This window comes from Mus pahari, chromosome 5 (genome assembly GCF_900095145.1).
Source record: "Mus pahari chromosome 5, PAHARI_EIJ_v1.1, whole genome shotgun sequence".
In the NCBI taxonomy this organism is placed as follows: Eukaryota; Metazoa; Chordata; class Mammalia; order Rodentia; family Muridae; genus Mus; species Mus pahari.
The window spans coordinates 40,099,844-40,120,521 of record NC_034594.1 but is presented as its reverse complement, the minus strand read 5'-3'; the positions used below and the strand labels follow the sequence as shown (position 1 = coordinate 40,120,521).

Genomic DNA, 20,678 nt, shown 5'->3' with positions numbered 1-20,678 from the left:
GTGCACAACCTCGTTATGAAAACCCAGAGCTCTGACTTCCTAGACTGGTTCAAACTGCCCCACACTGTGACTGTGGATAAGGTTCCTGGTGTCTCTGCTTCTTCTTTTCCTCTACAGTATGAAGGTGATTTCACCACCCCCTCTAGTTATAGCCACCTAGGATGGCAGGATACCAAGTGGGACAGTTCCAGGGAATATGACTCAGAGACCTGGGAGAACACTTGAAGGCCCTGGGCCTGTTCCCTGGTGAATGGGAAGCTCAGAGTCTGAAGTGCACCATCTGCACTTCCAAGTGCCCCAGGTGACAACTGTATACAGTTAATGCAAGAGCATCTGTGACAGCATGAAGTCCCAGAGACCCCAGATTTCCAAGAAGAGGCTGAGGCCAGACATTTTGCACGGTACAACAGAGTGAGTTGACATCTAAGGAAATGCTTGAAAACCAACTGTTGCCTCTGCTTCAGAACTGGTTACCTGTCAGTGATAAAGGGTCCACGTGTGTCCTGGAGTGGGAATGGGAGTCAGGTTAGAATTATGACCATGACCATAGATTCTGCTTGTACTTGACCAAAAACTTCAAATGAGGGGACTCCAGCGTCCCTTTTATTCTTACTGTCATTAAGAATATAAACTGTCCTTATGACAGAGTCCTCAGAACAAAATATGAGGTGTTGCTTCCACTGTAGGGCCAGTTCACTTCTGTTTGTTTGTGGAGTTTCAAGGCAGAGAGTTTCAAAGCAGAATGTGGTAAACTTACCTATTAATGTCTTATCATAGTCTATAACCAAGTAAGCATATAAGAAAGAGGAAACTTCCCTCTCTTTCATCAACACACTGGCATATCTCTGGATAGATAGGATAGAGGAAGTTGATCTGAACTGTGAAAGAAAAATGTATATAGGCAATCAAGCACGGGCTCTAAGGAGCCATGACCCTCACTAGGTGCAAAAAGAGAAGCGTAACCATGGCAACCACTCTTCAAGAATCATTGCCTCTTTTATTTGCGATCTCCCAACATGATTCCTTGGACTTGTAAGCTAACAGCATAATGACATCAATATTTTGCAAATGCAAATCCCAGTTAAGCTTAAACTAGGTATGTGCCTCATATGGCCATTGAAGAGTCTCTGCTTGAGTACAAAAAAAAAAATTTAGTTGGCTTTAACAATTGCCCACAGTTGGAGAAGGAGATCATAAAGTTGAGAGTATTCTTCCCATAAAATGATTGAGAACATGACACAAATGTCGAATGTGGTGGGCCCTGGGCTCATGCTCCAGAATCTTAAAGGTCTAAGACAAGATGGATTAACCCACACGGAGATTTTCTTATCAGAGGAATGGAAAGTAGACTGAACTACTCAATAAAACACAGACAGCTTTTCAGTTGAGGACAGCTAACCCTCCCATAGTCCCAGAAAGCCTAGTTCCCCAGCACTTAAGGCCTCTTGCTGGAGCATCTCCAGGATGCCCAAAGCTGTGAGGATCCCTAGAGGGCTTCCAAATCAAGCTAGGCATAAAATTCAGGCACACTTGAAACTATTAGAGGTGAAACTAAAGATGGCTGTGAAACAGAAAGGGGGGATTGGTGTGGGCTTAAAGTGCCAGTAATCTGATGGTGGAGGTTGTTCTCAATAGGCACAAGGATGGGGGTTGACATATTAGGAGAAGACTAGGAAAATGACTCAATGGATAGAGCCTTGCTGTGCAAGAACTAGACGTTTGGACCACTAGAAGCCATGTGAGGCTAAATACGGTAACCCATCCTGGATTCCCAGTGTTCCTGTGAGATGGGAGTCTCCTGGGTCAGTGGGACTTGGCACACAGTGTCACACAACAAAGATCCTGTCTCAAAAAGGAGGAAAGGTAAGGGACAGTACCTGAGGCTGTTCTCTGACCTCCTTAGACACTGTGGTGCATACTCCATACACACTGGACTTACACACCACGTGTGCATGTGAAAACACACAAACAGGAGTTTTAAATATATATACTTAGAGATAAAGATAGAGAACTAGGAATAGCAGAAATGAGGTTATCATAAATGTAAAAAATGAACAAAGGCATGTGCTTGGGTGGGAAGAGATGAAGCCAATTCTGCAGCCCTGAGAGTTCTATCTCACTCCCTTGTCATCTACATTTGTGTCTGAAAGTCCCGGCTTCCTGTGTACAATAGACTAGATTTCATTTAGACACATGGAATATTTAGGCTTTCTTGAGACCTGTTCCCAGAGCTACATGGGTTGGAACGCAAAGATAAGGCCAGTCTTCTGGTCTCAAGACAATGTCCTTCTCTGATTGCTACAGGTAAATGAAATAGCTGTTAGAAAAAGCTTTTATTTGTCCATGGTCCTTTGGCCGTTGAGACATATGACTGTTGAAATTCGCCTAGAGATATTTGGAGCCGAAAGACATTTACATATTTCATCAAGGATATCAACCAAAGACCAAGAGAGCAGGAAGCAGAGCCTCCCGTGTTATACCAGCATGTTCTAGGTAATAACCGCAACCCTATATTGAAACATCTGTTTGTTTTGACTTAGCAAGCCTTTCTGGAATGCTTACAGTAGCTGTCTCATTTGTTAGGACTTTGGGGAGCTGTGTGTGTGCAAGAGTGAGCAAATGGGAGAGAGATACAGACAGAGAGACAACAACACAGGGAGAGAGACCGAGACAGACAAACAGGTAGACAGACAGACAGACAGACAGACAGACAGACAGACAGACAGACAGACAGACAGATAGACAGACATACCAGAGAGAGACATGGGGAGGGGGGTTAAAGAAAGCCACCTAAGTGATCATGAGAAGGGAAGTACTAGGGGCTTCTGGGAGATTTCCAGCCTTGCCATCCAAAGCCCCTGACTCAGAGCACAGAGAGTCAAGGTCCTGAGCCAGCGTCTGTGGCAAGTGTTCCAACGTGTTCAGTTACAGGTGGTCTGCAACCACGCAAAGAATGCTGCACATGACAATAACAGGATGTGGAGGTCAAGAAGGAGAAACAACGTGAAACTAACCAGGCTCATGGTATACCTTGGTGAACCAAGAATCAGGGAAACTTGTGTTGGCTCAAATCGTGAGTGTTGTTAATAACACAGAAGAGCAGGTATGTTTCCTCTACGTCTGTAAAATAGTCCATATCTAAGACACAGGGGAACTCTCCATTTACAATGAAGACTAATCAAAAACAGCCACAGAAGGAACGTCTAACAGCACTGGGAGCTGTTATGGCAACAGGAATCAGTTAGTGAAGCTGCAAACTGTGGGTAAGAAAGAGGAAGTGGGGAACCTGGATAAAGAGAACTGCGTGTAAAGTTTAAAGGACGATTGTGCCTGAATTTTATCCAAATAGGAGAAATTAAGGGTACACGATAGACTCTTTCAGGAATGGGCTTCAGATAACGGCTGGTGCATGGCTGACCCATGAAACATTCTTTTCCTCTTTTCACTTATGAATGAACCCATCAAAAAACAAACGCAGGGGCTGGAGAGCTGGTTCAGTAGTTAGGGGAGCACACTGCTCTTACAGAGGACCGGAGTTGGATTCCCAGCACTGACATCAGGCAGCTGACAACCACTTGTAACTCCAGCTCTGGGGACATCCCACACCTCAGGGGCACCTACACACATCTATGCCTATCCACACACAGACACACGAAACTAAGACATTTTTCAAAACCAAACCCAGACACTACACTTAAATACAAAGCTGATAAATTGGGCAGCCTATAAAACAATTGCAAGAAACTTTTATTTAATTAAAAATATTATACATGTTGTTGCATTTTCATGGAAAATATTGAGTTAAAAAAGAAACACTAACAGTGTTAGTTTTCAGGAACTCTCGTGCATCCCATCTGCTGCTTTCTGTGGCATTAACTTTGTGTTTGTAGGGGGCCCTAGTACTGGAGCTTCCTGAAAGACCAGACCTACTGGTCTCAGGAGTGAGGTATTTCCTTGAAGACGGTGTTCTGTCAGGCTCATACAGACACTGCCAGCTTTTGGGTTCCTTGCAAATCATTGGAGAAAACAAAAAAATAAAATAAAATAAAATAAGTGTAAAGACGCAGTTCTGACGTCACCATCGGTTTATGCAACTGAGCCCTGTGACAGCCTCATCCAGTTTCCAAGCCACTTAATGCAGGACCTCGAGTCCAACCTGATGGATTAGTGTCCCGAGCTTCCCAGCAAAACCGCCCCAGAACCCACTGTGGGACGACACTGATACATAGTGTTTATATTCAAACCACCAGCAAATACACAACAGCACATGAAACACCCATGTACAATATTACTTAAAAATACATCTCGGAACACTACAACCTTTGGAACCACTCTGGCTAGGTCACATAGCTATGTGAATACATTTTTAAACCTTCATGTAATGATACATTTGTTAAAGAAAATAACAGCATGAAAAACTTAAAAATCATTTAAGTCATAAACATCTCACAGGTAAATACAAGATGTGTAAAACATAATCTCTTCCTTCACCCCCTTCCTTCCTTTGGGCTGAGCCTTTCCCTAACGTTCCCTTGACCCCCACACCATAATGCTATATCCTTATGCTGCTTCCAAGTGATGCTTTTACTAAAATGGTTCTGACATAACAGAAATGTCCCAGCTCTCTGTTCATGGTCCTTAGCTTTAAATTGTAGTATGCTTAATTGGAATTTTGCATCCAGCTTTATATTAAAGAGAGGCATACTCTCCTTAAAATATACAAACAGGTAAAAATAGCCGGAGAGCAAAAGAAAGTGGAAATTGCCTCAGCTTTTAGAGACTGGAGTATGCTCCTTCTTCTTCATAAATGGCCTTTCAGTTGATGGGAATAAAATAAGGCTGAAATTGCTTCTCACATTCTGGCTCCGTTGGGGGCATTTTCACATAGACCCCTGTTGTAAGAGGACTTCTTTTCTTTAGCTGCCAAAATATTTTTTTAAAAAAAAGCAATTATTATCAAAGAATATAGAAGCCAATTGTAACCATAATAGGACCCAGTAAATATCCGGTCCCTCCCCAGCAAAAATAAAACATCCACAACGACATACAGAATTATAAACTCTGTGAGATTTTTTTCACTGAGCTAGTCAAATTCACCTTAGATAAATAATTCTGCAGACGGGAGAAAAGGGCTTTGAGACAACTTCACCAAGAACAACCAAAATGCCCAAGATAGTTGTCTAGATCGTGTCTGTGGTAATCAAAGCACCTGAAATATTTGAAGGTGGCTCTGATAACCTGCTTTAAAGCTGTATTCCTCATCTCCATTCCTCTTATTCTTGTTAGTGCTTTTTCTTTGCTTCTGTCAGTCACCTCAACAACTTCAACAACAGATGTCTAGTCAGCCAGCCTGGGTGGTAGCTTAATGGCAGATAAAAAAGGAAGACAGCAACAGAACAAAGATTCTGTGAAAGTGTGTGTGTGTGTGTGTGTGTGTGTGTGTGTGTGTGTGTGTGTGTGTGTGAATAGAGATGCAGAAAGTGACAAAGGTAGAGAGATGAGGAAAATGGAGAAGTAGGAAGAAGAAGAAGAAGAAGAGGAAGAGAAGAGATGGGGACAAAAGACGTTGCTTGTGATAAGGAAAGCCAGCCGTACACAGACATGGCGGAGGACTGTTCAGAACCCTGACTGGAGACTTGATTCCACACTTCTCTCTTTTCACTACCAATATACTAAATAAAAACAAGGGCTTTCATTCAATGAGCTAGGGAGGATGTCAAGGCAAGGTGGGTAAGTACATAGATAATGGGGATGAGTATTCTACAAGTAGCTATGGCTTGAACAAAGAAGACACAAGAGGGACCAAGAGATGGTGTTTGGTGAAGGACCAAAATCTATCCAGGTGGTTCTAACTAGAAAGGGTCGCCCAGAGACTAGGATTAAGGACATTGCCATGACAGTGACAACCAAAACAGCTGCTCCATGTTGTTCAAACAGTTACTCAAACTGAAACCCCACTCAGAAGCACACAAACATTCACTGTCAAACATGCTCACGTACAGTATTAGTCATCCTGAAACCTCTAAGGCAAGTGTATGGGGTTCTAGCGTGTTCTTTACCCTATCCTTCCTGCTCCTTGTTTATTGCTTCAACTCAACACCAATTGGTCAGTGGGGTACAACTAAAAGTGTCCCCATTAACTGTGGGGAAATGTCAGCATCACACTCACCGTCTTGCTCAAAGAAACAGCAGTGACCAGGAAACTGTAAAAAAACAACCCCGAGCTAACTGCGGCAAGGATCCAAAGAAGGAAGTCGGAATCCGGGCATGGTTCTGGATCTGCAACCGAAGACAAAGCATCAACCTCCTGAGACAGTTTCCAGTTGTGGGGGTCCTAGTTCCTCATGGTTAGTAAAAGGAAGTTAGAGGTTCCAGGTTTTGCTAGTCAACCCTAACTTGTATTGGTAACCCACAGGGAAGTCTGGCTATTTATTTAATGCATGACGTTCCCAGAGTGCCATCAAAGGGACAGGACTAAACTTCAAGAACAAGTGTCCTAGTCTATCAGCAGTATAAAAAAACACATCCCCAAACGCATTTCACTGCAGTCAGAGTGATGATTATGTAACTACTCAGGATAAGCAAGACTGCTATCTACTAGGGGATTCCTAGCTATGCATCACAGACCTAACTATGAAGGAACCCCCAAACCAAGGAATAAAACTATTCTGGTGTAAAGGGACTAATGATGCAACAGACTTGTTTTTAGTGGCATGGCTTTGCTCACCAATGACATAAATCTGGGTCCCGTTGCCCATGCCCATCAAGTATGGCGGTGGGTACATGAGTTCCACCTTGCAGAAGTACAGTCCCGTGTCAGCAGCTCTCAGTTCTCGGATGGTGAGGTTCACTCTGCTTTCATTAAAGGTACCACTGCAGAAAGAGTAATCTAGGAAGTCCACAGTATTCGTCTCTGTGAAGGTCGTGGCACAGAATTCAGTCATTTGGTCGTGTGTCTGCCGCAGCACGGTCACCCGAACCTCATCAGTGTTGTGTGAAGGCGAATATTCACATGGAAAGCTGGCGACACCGTGGCTGTTGGCCAACACTACTGAAGGTTGGGTCACCTGTATGGCTGGCATGGAAAAGCCAAAGGGAACTTAGTGGGCTCATGATCATCCACGGTTGGGACTATTAGGCCACACCTGAGGCCAGGAGAGGTTTATCTTGGATGTGCTCCTGCAAGCTCACCCCTCAATAAACTCGTCACTCCCTTCACCCTTTTCCTCTCCAACCATCCACCCTGGCACTCCACTTCCCATCTTTCAGCTATAGTCAGTCACTCTCCAAGATCCCCTTATTGATAGTTTATTGAAGACAGTTGGCTATGGCAAGGAGAATACTGGTATAGCAAATAGAAGATTTGGCTCTCATAAAATGTGTCATCTTGGCAAATAAATCTTCCTTTCATTTATTCTCTTCTACAGTAAGAAAAGGGGGTAGCCTACATGTCAGTGCAGCACATTCTTTGATGATAATAGAACTATATCACGCAGGAAACATAGTGAGTGTCAGTAGAGACATTTCTGGGGCTTGGGGTGTAGAACCTTGCCTCATTTCTCAAAGTAAGCTTCAAAATTTCCTACCTACTTATTTATAAGTGTATCTCTGTCAACCAGGATCAGTTGAACCTCAGGTCAATGCACTGGTCACCCGTTTCCTGGCATCACTGTGATAGAGTGGTGTATATATCAGACAAGGAAGCCACAGAGCTGAGGGCACCAGGGTCATTTCCTCTCTGGGTTGAGGCAACCCTGCTTTAACTTCTGTGGGCTTCCCCTGCTTCCCTGCCACCTCTTCTGCCTCCCTTCTTTCCTTCACTTAACACTTTCCTTGTCCTTGGGGTTTTGTTGTTGTTGTTAGTGTTGCTGCTGCCGCTGTTCTTGTTGTTGTGTTCTCTTTCCTCCCTGCATACTACAGAAGAAAGGAGTCCAGCTCTCTGTACAAACATGCCTTCATCATTAGAAATTAGTGGGTTTGCAGCCTGGTATTGGTGGCTCAAATCTGCAATCCTAGCAGCCAGGAGATGAAAGCTATATATCAAGCGCAAGCCCAGCATCAGCCAAACAAGACATTGCTTTACAAAACAAAGGACCACAGGCGGAAGGGCTAGAGATGTAGCTCGGTGGTAGAGCGCTTGCCTAGAGTATACAAGGTCTCAGGTTCTACCCTCAGCACACAAAATAAAAGTGGCTTTCTGTCATACTGCCTTTTCATAACTAACCTGGCTGCTCTCTGGTCAATATTGCAGATTACACCCAAAACTTAAACCGAACAATGTCATTGGCAGTTTACTAACATAGATTGTAAAAACAAGACAACAGTTAGTTTTCAGTGTCCTCCATATTACAGTCTTGAATACTACCCCAGACTTAGTTTCCAAGACCACCTCTCCTACCCATAAACCAGGCTGTATAGATACCCTAGTCTCTCCTGAAAGCACCTGTACCGATTAGCATCTGTCCTCAGAAAAGAGAACAATATGGCGGCAGTTGCCATGGTTATTCCATCAGCTTGGCAGATGAAACAGCAGGTGTCTGCCCAGCCTTCATCTCTACTATCAGAGATACTCTGCAAGCATCCTTTGCTCGTGGAAACCCCACTAGAGTGTTTAAAAAAGTTCTCTCCCACATTAAAGTTTTTGAGACCTATTCAGACAAGAAACTGTCCATGACTATTGCTTCTTTGGTAAAATTAGATTGTCAAATATCATTTGTGCATCAGTGTCACACAAACTATGTGATTTCTTAATTTAAAAGATCTAGAGAGAGATGCTCAGGGTCCAGTAGATATGTACATTTCAAGGCACATAACAAGCCTGGTATTAGCCTTTCAAGAGTTTCTATTTCATCTGAAAAAAACAGGGATCCGTTCTTAAAATCCACATATAGTTATTGAAACAATTATGGATTTTATGGAGAAAAAAATAATAAAAAGACTCTTAGACCAAAAAGCAGATATTTGTTTTCTTCCTTTCTCCCTTCCTCCCCCCTTCCTCCTTCCTGCCCTCCTCCCTTATCCTTCCTTTCTTTTTCCCTTCCTTCCTTCCTTCCTCTCTTCTCTCTTCCTTCTTCCCCTCTTCTTGTCTTTCTATCACTTTGCCTTTCTTTCTTTCTTTCTTCAATTTCAAACTATTCCATCTTTAAAATAATTAACTAATTTATTTTCCCTTTACTATTACTTCTTCTATTCTTCGAGATTAATATAATTACATTATTTCTCCTTTCTCTCCTCCAAACCTTCCCATGTACCCCTCCATGCTTTTCTTTCAAATTCATGGCCCCCCTTTTCATTATTTGTTGTGATATGCACAGACTATAGTTATAGTCATTCTTAATGCAACCTGCTCCTTCTATATGTTATTTGCTTTATGTTTTGAAGGCTGACCATATGGTATTGAATAGCCAGCTGGTGTGCTTTTCCCTTGGAAACTGCCTACTCTCCATATTCCTTGGTTTCCTGTAGTTATTTCTATACTGTTGAGGTATCTTGATCTTTCCCCATCCACTTGGGTATGTCTACTGTTATTCATGTCCTTGTTTAGCTCAAGTTTAGTCAGCCGTGTTGGTGAGACTTTATGGGTGTACCATTTGACATCCTAAGAGACACAATCTCACAGTAAACTCTATGTAACTTTGGCTCTCAAAGTCTTTCTGCCCCCTCTTCTGCTATGTCCCCTAAGCCTTAGGTGTGATAATTTAAAGAACTAAGAGTGTCTCAAAAACTTGGAGTGAGGAAAACTTCTTATTTATTTGAATTTAGGTAAGTTTTAGGGGTGGGATTAGGGGTGAGGAGAAAAATCTTAATATCACTGTGATATCAAGATCAAATGTACTCACGATTTCAAATGTCTCCCTCCCCCTTTAAATCTCTTAATTTTACAGGATTTCCTAACAGTGATAAAGAAGAACCTGAACTTGTTCTCCCCATATCAGCCCTCATGGTTCCTTAAGCCCCGGCTGGGATCCCAGCAAGCTGTTGTGGGCAGTCCCAGCTCCTTCGCTACTATTAGACCTCCTCTATTCTTCTTGGAACTTGACAGTAGGAAGCTGTTAAACCAAAAGGTAGAAGGCTTGGCTTTCATTTCTGGCATTTCTATAAATCACTGTCCTTAGCTTCTGAAAGAAAAAAAAAAAAACAAAAACGAAACCCAAATAGGAAAAACACCTCCTCCACCTCCATGTTCCAGAAGTCTCCACTCACCTTCAGAGAAGCTTGGGATGAAAAGAAGAGTGAGCAGGGCTACAAAAGGCCAAGTCCTAGAAGGCAGCTGCAGTTGAGCTCTGTACCTCCAGAGTCCAAGACAAGCCATGGCTGGAGGGCAAACTGCTGAGGTCCTCAGGAGGCAGAGTAAACCCGTACAGGATCCAGAAGCTTTGAGATGTGTTTGAACCCACACACACACTCAAGGACTTTATATAGACAGCTTTGATCCAAGGTATGTGCTACATATGTGTAGCGCACACACATGGCACCTGAACAGAGAGCCTTTTTGTTTTGGTTTTACGAGAAAGGAAGCCGTGGGTTTAGCTGTTACGTCGTAAAGACAACCTCAAATATTCAAAGTAAAACTGAACAAAACAAGCAAATCCATGGATGGAAAATGTACTCAACTTGAAACTGAAGCTTCGAGTCACCTCTGAGGACCTGGAGAAGTGGAGTCTTGGAGAGTATCATTTCCTGTAGTGCAAGGTATCCCTAAATCCCAGTCCCAACTTTATTCAGTCATCTGGTCATCTTTAATCACCCAGTACTCTTTCTTAGAATCCCCATGGTCATCCCTCTTAGTCCTGGAGCTGATGTCTGAATTTCTCTTTGGAAGGTATCCATAAAAATTGTGTTCTACGTACGATGCTCTGTCCTTCTATGATCCCCTCAGGACACAAAAGAGTTTATTTTTGCCTAACTCCACTTAGTATTTTACTGAGAAAAAATGCCAAAATCACAAGAAATGAAAGACACACACACACACATGTGCACATGCACATGCATGCACACACAGGCCACACATACACAAAACAGAGAAAGGGGCCTCTGGTTTTGTCAGTTGGGAAAGAAATCAGATGCTTTTAAAACTGTAACAATGGCAAAATAAAGTTGTGGATGGCCCAGGGTAAGTCACCCAAATGAAAAGACATTTAAAACCTCCACAGGAGGATGGACTTTTTAAAAAATAGTAAAACTTCTAAAAGGTAGAAACTTAAAACTAGGAGACACAGCTCAGTGATAGAGACATAGCTCCTATACCTCAGCAATGCAGGCACAGCTCAGAGGTGTAGATGTAGCTCAGTGATAGAATACTTGCCTAGTATGCAGTAGACCTTCGGTTCAATTCCCAGCACCACCAAAACTAAGGATAAATATTACCAGAGTTCTTAAACTAAACTGTAGGAAGGGCAAATGTTCAATCATAAATACTATGGTATTTTTATGATATTAAAATTATTTAGAATGTTCAGTATTTAAATTATCTAAATATTCTCTATATTAATGCATGGTAGATAGAATAATTAATATGCACATGTATGTAGTGCATTTTTAGAATACTATACATTGAAGACTTCCCTTAAGTCTGGGAAGCTCTCATACAGTTCAAGGATGAAAGGGCTGTTCATTGCAGATCTATAACATACATGCTATGAATTGTGGGCACTTAGGATGGGATGATGGCAAGATAAAAAACCTAGTTGGTTGCCTGGAATGTCAGAGGAAGCCTTTAATCAGAGCTCTTGGAAGACAGAGGCAAGTAGGTGCTTCCATGTTTCTGTGGTTTCCTGCCATCTCTGCACCCCATCAGAAGAGGCTCTGTAGAGTGGGGACTGTATGCTTCCTTTAGAGCCCTCCCACTAGCATGTGCTCACACATGTCTTTCATTCTACATGCCATTTCCCAACATGCTTCCTTCGGGTCTTATGACAATGACACAAGCTTCCTAGGCTGTATTTTCTCCTTCTATTTCGTTGCCTCCTCTCCACATCCCCTAGCATTTAGCTGAGGTGTCAACACCCTAAGAAGCCCCTTGTGATGTATCTCTTTTCTATATTCCCCTAGCACTGTAGAGAAGCTTCCGATTCCCAATTTGTATGGCAAGAAGCAATAACAACCTAATGGCACTAATAAGGGGCCAGGACCCAGACTGGGCACTAAAGTGTGTGTGTGTGTGTGTGTGTGTGTGTGTGTGTGTGTGTGTGTGTGTTCCTGTCCTGTTGGAGAGCCATGGCAGTGGCAATGGCAGACAGCTATACTTACATCATAACCATAGCAGAATACGAATGAGATAGATGGTAAAGTTGAAGTATTACGCAGCTAGAGAGGAGCAGGAACTGCTGGTTCATGTATGGACATCAGGGCAGTCTTCTTGGAGGAGGGAAACACTGGACTCATTATTGATGACAAAGTAAGAGGTAAGTATTCAGACAAAAAGTGCAGTATTTCCATAGAACCTGCTGCTTCTGCAAGAGCCAGTGAAACAGAAAAAACCATCAGCACAACCAAGCTCAAACTTCATAAAACTGTCTTCTTGCCCAATATGAAGAAAGGGAGAACGGGAAGATGGGATCAAGAACATATGATATATAATCAGGAAGAAGTCTACTGCAAAACCCCCAAGCAACAAGAATTCACAAGATTTTCATGTAAAGAACATGTAGTAAATGTATTCTGATTTGCAGACCGTGTGATCTATGTTACCACTACTGGTTCTTCAAGTTTAGAGTGGAAGCATCCATAAATCACACTTAAACAATGTGTGTGGCTTATTGCTATTAAAGCTTTATTCATAAAATTAAATGGAGAGTGGACTTGGTCTGTAGACAGTGGCTTTTTAACCCCTCTTCTAACAAAGGACATGACAGCTTTGGTGACAAGGTTCCTAGGCCGCCAATCTAGAATCATTGAATAAGGGGAAAAGCTTTGGGGGAGGAGCACAATATTTATGGCCTGGGAGGAATGACGGTCCTTAGTTTCTTTTCCAGTGACTGTGATAAAATACTCTGACTAAAGTAACCTATGGGGAGGGTGTTTATGTGGGCTCACAGTTGAAGGTCCATTATATCGTATGGTGGTCAAGGCAGCAGGACCTCGAGGTAGCAGCTGTTCACAGCAATTAACCCAATCAACATAATTTCTCAAAAGACTGCCCTGAGACTAGCTAATCTCTCCCAGGTGTGCCTGGATGCTTGCTTTCTAAGTGGTTCTAGGTCTTACCAAGTGAGTGATTAACAGTAACCCTCACAAGGACAACGATCAAATATTGTCCAAATATTTGCCATTTTATCTCACTCGAGTCTCATAATAACCATACAAAATAAGGATTGTTACTTTTCCCTCTTAATAAAGCAAGGCCTGGAGAGTTAGCTGACTTATCCCATCCTCAATAAAAAGAGACAAAGAATTCAAAGACAGCTAGATTTGAATCCTACCATGAAGATTTGCCAGCCGTTGTCTTGAGAGCCTACTGTTGCCCAGGCAATGGTTTCACTCAGGACCTTTTCAAGGGAAATACCGTCACATGGGGAAGAGCGTTCTGATGATGGCTGGCAACCCGGTAAGCAGGAATCTTCTTTTACTCAAGGCTCACTGTGAAGACAGAAGTGCAATTATTGGACTAAAGAAGATAGGAAGAGCAAGCCGTGGCTTCCGTTTGAGAGTATTCAACCTAGAGCACCCGTGGAAAGATCCAAACACAGTTTCCAACGGGAATCCTGAGGGAGAGGGTGTGGTCCAAAGACATCAGTGTATGCACCTATGAACACACTCGTGAAAATTAGATTGGTCAAGGCTTGAAATGAACACTCTGGAAATGTTTGGTGCACGAGTAGGAACCTTTCAGCACTGGAAAAGAGTGGAGGTTATAATCGGAACTTTCAAAGAAGTCTTACTGGGTTTTCTAAGTTTGCTTTTATGAAACTATTTCTGTCACCGTAAGAAAATTCAATGGCTACAAAAGAGCATGTGTGAAAGAGTGTTGATGAGAAGATATTCACATGTATCACTCACTAGATGACTGGGCTGGTAAGCTGGTAAAAGGTAACTGAGTTCCATAGATAGTAGGGTCCATGCAAGATGGAACATTCTGAAATCACCTGCCTCCAGATACAGTGAGTGAAGAAGGGTGTAATGTCTCCATGTCAGCATTGCCCACAAACCTGTGTCTCACAAAACTGCTGGCCTGGAATTACACTTCCTTTCAGAAATTAGTATCCTAGATGATGATAAAAAGAAACTCTGGAAAATAGTTCTAGACTGAAGAGGAAGATGAGTAGATGCTAGGGGGCTGGATGTGCTCCTTGATCATGGGTACCACTGAGAGACACGGGGAAATGTCAGGAGCTGTACATTGCAGTGATAATATTCTACTGTTAAGTCTCAGGATGTCAGCAAGTAGTCCGTGGTGACCAAGCACAAATTTTGTGTGTATGTGTGTGTGTGTGTGTGTGTGTGTGTGTGTGTGTGAGAGAGAGAGAGAGAGAGAGAGAGAGAGAGAGGTGTACATTAGTTCATGTGTATTGGAGTCAAAGAGTAAAAAGTATACAGCAATAGTGACAATGTTAACAAATTGTGAATGTGGCTAATGAATAAGTGTGTGTGCATGTTTATTCTCTGTTAAGTTCAAAGTTTGGGTTTTTTTTTAAAGATTTATTTATTTATTTATTTATTTATTTCATATATTCAGGCACATCAGAAGAGGGCGTCAGATCTCATTAGAGATAGTTGTGAGCCACTGTGTGGTTGCTGGGAGTTGAACTCAGGAGCTCTGGAAGAGCAGCAGCCAGTGCTCTTAACTGCTGAGCCATCTTTCTAGCCCTGTTTGAAGATTTTCAACATAAAGTGTTGAAAACAGGAATTTGAAGGCCAGCTATCAGTGTGGAAGCCATATACCACCTTGGAAATAGCAGAAACATAGAGAACTAGTCACATGCTCAGGATCACTCCCATTTTCTTTCCTCAGACCCCGCAGACACAGGCAGGGCCCTGTGTTTATTGTGAACATTCCCTGTTACATCGTCTTCTAGAGGATTTAGACCAGAATGAAATCAGGGGATTTCCTGTCTGCTGTCACCCAAATTCAAACCCTGGGTACAGTGGTAACAGTACTTCCCCATAAGTACTTGTCAAGTGAGTTCCATTCTATGATGTCATTTCTCCCTGAAACTTAGTAGCACTCACCCCACCTAAGGGGTCCCTTAAATCTTAAGGCTGATATCTGCTTTCACTGTGGCTTGTGTCAGGGTACACTGCCACTGCCCTCCTTGGTATCTACCACAGTAGCTTTTCATTGACTCTCCTGTTTGAACCACCTGCTTCTTGTTAAAACCCCAGTCAACCCAGCCTGCCAAGTAGAAGGCACGAGATTTCTATCCAGTACATGTTTTTCCCTATCACGCGACATACAATAATTCATTACATCATATGGCCTGTATTTAGCTAATTACCCCTGTAGACTTCTATCTCTGCTACATCAAATTCTCTTTCCAGGACACTTGCAGACACACCTCACACATAGTAGCCCACCAGGGCCTCTTTGTACAAAGAAGATAATGGAGATCTCCTGTGTTTCAGCTTAACCCTCCAGCCTCATTCTCTCTTACCCCTATTCAGCACTCAAAAAATACTAATAACTAAAGGGACCATTGGAGGACTGACTGATGAGCACCCAAGAGCCTACCAAGGTGGTTAACAGTATTGGTAGTGTCCCACGGACAGAAATTCAAATCCCTGTTGTGCTGTTTCCTACAAGTACTAGTGGAGATGGAAGGACAGCTTGAGAGAGTTCTGTCCTTCCACCTTAGATTGTCAGATTTGGTGGTAAACACCTTTACCTGCTGAACCTGCCCCACAGAAGACATTTAACGTCTCTGCTCTCCATCCTTTCTGTCCCTAAAGTATGCCTCATTCTAAGGATCTTATTGTTGCTGTAATGACTCAACAAGCCTGTGCCAACACATCAGTCAACTATGTCCAAAATAATGAGAAGACTAGCTTGAGCAGTACTATGGAGGACGGGGGGGAATGCACTCTGATCCTAGCTCTAGATCATGGGGGGGGGGGGTGTTGCCCTCCAACTAAAACTTAATATTAACTTATCTGTTAAATGCAAAGTTACAAATTTCCAACTTCAGTTTTTATACACATGTACACACACATACCACACACATGCACACACCTTTCCTTTGGTACCTTTAGTCAATGGGTGGCATCTTAGAATAAAATGGGGCTCTGTGCTAGTGCTCATGTTTGCTGGATTTTTGTCCCTGTCATGTCTTCCTCAGCATCTGGAAGCAAATAGTGGTTTTCTTTCTGTCTGATTGAAATGAAAGCCTTCTTACAGCTTTACTGAGAATCTAAGACTCATGTACTGCAGTTCTCACGATCTTACTCCTTGGCTGGAGTACCAAGTGTCTGAGGGGATCGCTCCCTTGGCTGTTGTCATTTCAGGGTAGGAAGGGGAAAGTCAGATTTCTGTTTACCTTACCACTCTGATTCTTTTTAAAGGCTGGTGGTGAAGGAAATGAAAATCACTGGCTAAAATTAGGACCTGGGGATTCACTGTGACTTCATCTCGTCACTGTCTTCCTATATCCACGTTGCCTAAGTAAACTCCAGATCGGCTTTATAGTACTCTTGGTGGTTACTGGATTTGAAAGCTCTCAAGATTTGCATAATTCACAGTGGTGCCCGCAGAGAAACACATTAGAATTCCAAAGGAGGTATATACTCAGGTGAGGTAACGAACCCCCCCCCCCAGCTTAATCATAAAATCCTGAGTTTTATTCAACTTATACTTATCTTTGAATTTTTTTCCTTCCCTTTTTCTTTCCCCAATAAGTTCACCCAAACTACTAGCCTTTGGTTGAAAGATTTGCACCTGGCACTGAGTATGCTACACACTGCAAAACATCCTTTGCTTGATGGTTTCAGGGGTAATGGGAAGAATGAAGAGGCTAATATTTGCATAGTGTGCAGTTTCAGGACATCCCATTACCGTTGAGCTCATAATCTTGCCTAATTAAGGTTATATACTTTATTTTCATGTTAATTAGCTCATCACACGACAGCTCCTTTCAACATCAACTTCAAAGGAAAAAGGTAATCATCTACCAAAATAAGAGATCGCTGAAGAAGAATTTATCAATCTCACTTCGAAAGAGACAGAGAAAAAGGAAACGCTATGCAAAGTGACTGGAAAGAAAGGTGTGCTTCACTACAATGAAATGGTGGAAATATGGGCTGAGCCAGACCTATTGAAATAAATGTAGCTGATTAATTTCAGTCCCTAGGCAACCAGAATCCACACCATAAATTAGGTTAAAAATGGATGCTTCTGGGTTGTGGAGTTTCTGTGTGTTCTTTCATAGGAATATACAGTTGGCTCCTGCTGGCTTTTTGGCTTATCTTATTCTGTAGCCCGTCAGGGAAGAAGAGTTTTGCTGTTCTAGATTAATAAGTGTGACAGAGAGGTCCTCAGTTGAAGGCTAACCTCTGCCTGTCAGAGCTTCATGTACATGGAGATGAAAATAAGATTTTTTTTTTTGATGAATATCCAGAAGGCAACTTTTTAGACACAACAAAAATATCTGTGTTTAGATTTCTCAAGCTCTTTACATAATATGATTAATTCTTTAAATAATACCTTATCTCTAGTTAAATGCAATGGTCTGGTTTAACCATTATTACCTCTAATTATCTATGAGTCTGGCTAGTTTCTTACACTTACAAATGAAATTAAAGTTGTGTGATTTTACCCCTTAATCCTACACTCTTATAACACAGCTATGAAATTCTGGTAAGAGGCTTTATCAAAGATAAGTATTCTCGTTACTTTTCCTGTTGCCATTGTTTATTTTTTTTTAATTTAAAAAATTAGCCTGGTTACAGCATCAACTCAAGTGAGAAGGGGTTTCTTCTGGCTCACAGGTCAAGGGCACAGTCTGTCAAATGCCAGGAGCTAGAAGTAGCTGGTCACACTGCATGTGCAGTCAGGAAGCAGCAAGCAATGAAAGCGTGCACTCAGCTAGCTTTCTGCTTTCTTGAAGTCCAGAACACATGCCCAGGGAATAGTGCTTCCTTACTTTAGTGTGTGTCTTCGGGTCTTCCTACCTCAATTCACCTAAACAAGATAATTCCTTAAAGGCATGGTCACTATTTTGATATAATCTTAATGATCCCTCACTGTGGTGGTTTGAATATGCTTGACCCAAGGAGTGACACTATTAGAACTAACTTATGGCCTTGTTGGAGTAGGTGTGGCCTTGTTGGAGGAAGTATGTCACTGTGGGGGTGGGCAATGAGACCCTCCTCCTAACCACATGGGAGCTAGTCTTTTCCTGTTTGCTTTCAGAATAAGATGTATAATTCTTAGCTCCTTCTCCAGCACCATGTCTGCCTGGAGGCTGCCATGCTCCTGCCTTGATAATAATAGACTAAACCTGTGAACCTGTAAGCCAGCCCTAATTAAATGTTTTCCTGTATAAGAGTTGCCTTGGTCATGGTATCTCTTTACAGCAGTAAAACCCTTACTAAGACACTCATGGTTGTGCTTGAAGCCCTTCTCCTAGGTGATTCTAGATCCTGTCCAGTTGACAATAACCATCACAGAAACAGTAGATATTTTCAAAATAGGAACCCATGTTATTTTACCAAGACAGTCGTTGATTTGTTCAGGACCACCCACTAGATCACATAACTTTATTATCTAAAAGAAAGGGGCAGAAAGGCTTAGTAAATAGTTTAATATTTGGCCCATGATATTTCCCAGGTCACTCCCTCCCAACCTGTGTGGCACATTAAAACAGGATGAGGTAACTCAGCAAGCAGGGTTTCCATTTCACAAGAGAGGAACCTTCCCAAACCAGTCACAACATTTTCTTGCCTTGATTCAAGCAAGAACAAAACATGGAATGGAATATGACCAAAGCTTTTAAAATATTTTTTCATTAATTTTTTTTTGACCCAAAATGTTAAGATTTTATTTACAAAGCTTTTCCTTGTTGTACAGAAAGTAAAAATGTTGTTACAATCGCAGTGTAACTGGCAGCCAGGACGGTAACTCACCAATCACAGCTGTCACGATACAGCAAGAGTCTTACACGAAAACCTAACAACGTTTACAATTTTGTTGGGGCGAAGTCCCCAGGCTTGGTGGTGGATTACCAAGGGGCTAACGGAGGAAGGCGGAATGTCGCGGGAACTATTCTTTGGCTCTTTGGGCGGGGGTGTCCTGGGGCTTGTATCACAGCTACCTTTTTAAAACAGCTANCAAATCCATGAGCAGTCCAACCAATACTCAACAGTTCTGTTTCTTGCAGGTTGTTTCGGGTCTTAATCATCTTCTCCTTCGTCATCTGTTTCTCTCTTTCTCTTTTCACCCTTCCCACTTTCTTCCTCCTCTTCATCCTCATCTTCATCCTTATCTTCTTCATCTTCATCAACTTCCCCATCATGTCCAAATTCTTCTTCCTCCCCGCTCACTTCATCTTCATCATCTTCTCCTTCTACATCCTCATCTTCATCCTCATCCTCTTCATCTTCATCTTCCTCTTCCTCACCATCCTAATCTTCCTCTTCCTCTTCCTCCTCTCCTTCTTCATCCTCTTCCTCTTTGTCCACACCATCCACCTCTCCATCCGAGTCGGGGGCTTCCTCTACACTATCCACCTCCACATCAGAGTCAGGTGCTTCCTGGTCCTCTCGGTCATAGCCATCCAGATAGGACAGCTGGGGCAGAAGCCTGAAGACAGTTTCTCGGTAATCACTCCGGTTAGTGACCTCACAGCAAAACAGATCCAGTCTTTTCAGACAATCCAACCTTTTCAACGGCTCCAAGGTGCTGATGTCTTTCAGGTTATTTCCACTTAGGTTCAGATGTGTGAGGCTTGGAAGTTCTTCTGCTAGTCTGTCCAGACCTCCGAAGATTCTATTTTCACTGAGCTCAAGCTTTTTCAATTTAGGTAGCTTCGGGAGGTCTGAAACTGAAAACAAGCCTACACTTATTAAACTGAGGAACTCTAAGTTCACAAATTCATCTGTTAACCCCTCAATTTTTCCATCCATTGCTTTGCAATTGTCCAAGACAAGTTCTCGAACGGCTACCGGGGTCCGGTTCCTCAGCTCCAGGTGGATCCTCCTCTTCATGTCCATGTTCCCCTCGTCCCCCCTCTCCAAACTTAACTTTCCGCGGCGGGGGCGGAGGAGGGAGAGGAGACCTGGCCTGCGCAGCGAGGGCCGTCCGAGGGAGGCGGCTGGTGGTGGAGGCGGTGGCGTGGTCCCCGGGCGGCGTGCGGGCGTGCGGGCGTGCGGGCGTGCGGGCGTGCGGGCGTGCGGGCGTGCGGGCGTGCGGGTGTGCGGGCGAGCGGAGCCCCCGGAGCCCTCATTAATTTATTTATTTATTCGCTGTGCGTCCAAATTGATTTTTTTCTTTTTTTAATGCTGAACAAGCCTTTAACCCACACCACCACTCCCCAAATGCTTAGCTGTCTATAAAGAATCACATGGCAATCAAGGGTGGCCTGTTTGAAAGATGCCATTTTCTTACACAGTCTAATCTTAGCTGTAAGCCCTCATTTCAGTCTTCTGGTTACACAATCACTATTTCATATTTTGAGTTGTATCATTTCAGGTTCTGCTGTGACTGCAGCAATTGAATGACTTCACACCTCAGGTCCATCAGAGACTATCAT

General features: G+C 42.8%; 2 protein-coding genes across 3 annotated transcripts; both read right to left on the bottom strand.

Moving 5' to 3' along the window:
• Positions 1–3,727: 3,727 nt before the first annotated feature.
• Positions 3,728–10,459, bottom strand: Ctla4 (cytotoxic T-lymphocyte associated protein 4). 2 transcript variants are annotated; one of them, XM_021199017.1, is made up of 4 exons: positions 10,204–10,459; positions 6,728–7,075; positions 6,170–6,279; positions 3,729–4,920 (listed from the first exon to the last, which is right to left on the bottom strand). In XM_021199017.1, the coding sequence occupies exons 1-4, from the start codon at positions 10,310–10,312 to the stop codon at positions 4,816–4,818; spliced, it is 672 nt and encodes a 223-aa protein (XP_021054676.1). In that variant the 5' UTR covers positions 10,313–10,459; the 3' UTR covers positions 3,729–4,815. The 2 variants fall into 2 exon arrangements, with proteins under 2 accessions (XP_021054677.1, XP_021054676.1); XM_021199018.1 differs by lacking the exon at positions 6,170–6,279 and having other exon boundaries at positions 3,728–4,920.
• An 8,499-nt stretch (positions 10,460–18,958) lies between these two features.
• On the bottom strand, positions 18,959–20,184 carry LOC110321817 (acidic leucine-rich nuclear phosphoprotein 32 family member B-like). The gene is given in 1 exon segment (XM_029538893.1): positions 18,959–20,184. A coding segment is annotated over 1 exon segment (819 nt). The 5' UTR covers positions 20,140–20,184; the 3' UTR covers positions 18,959–19,320.
• Positions 20,185–20,678: the final 494 nt, after the last annotated feature.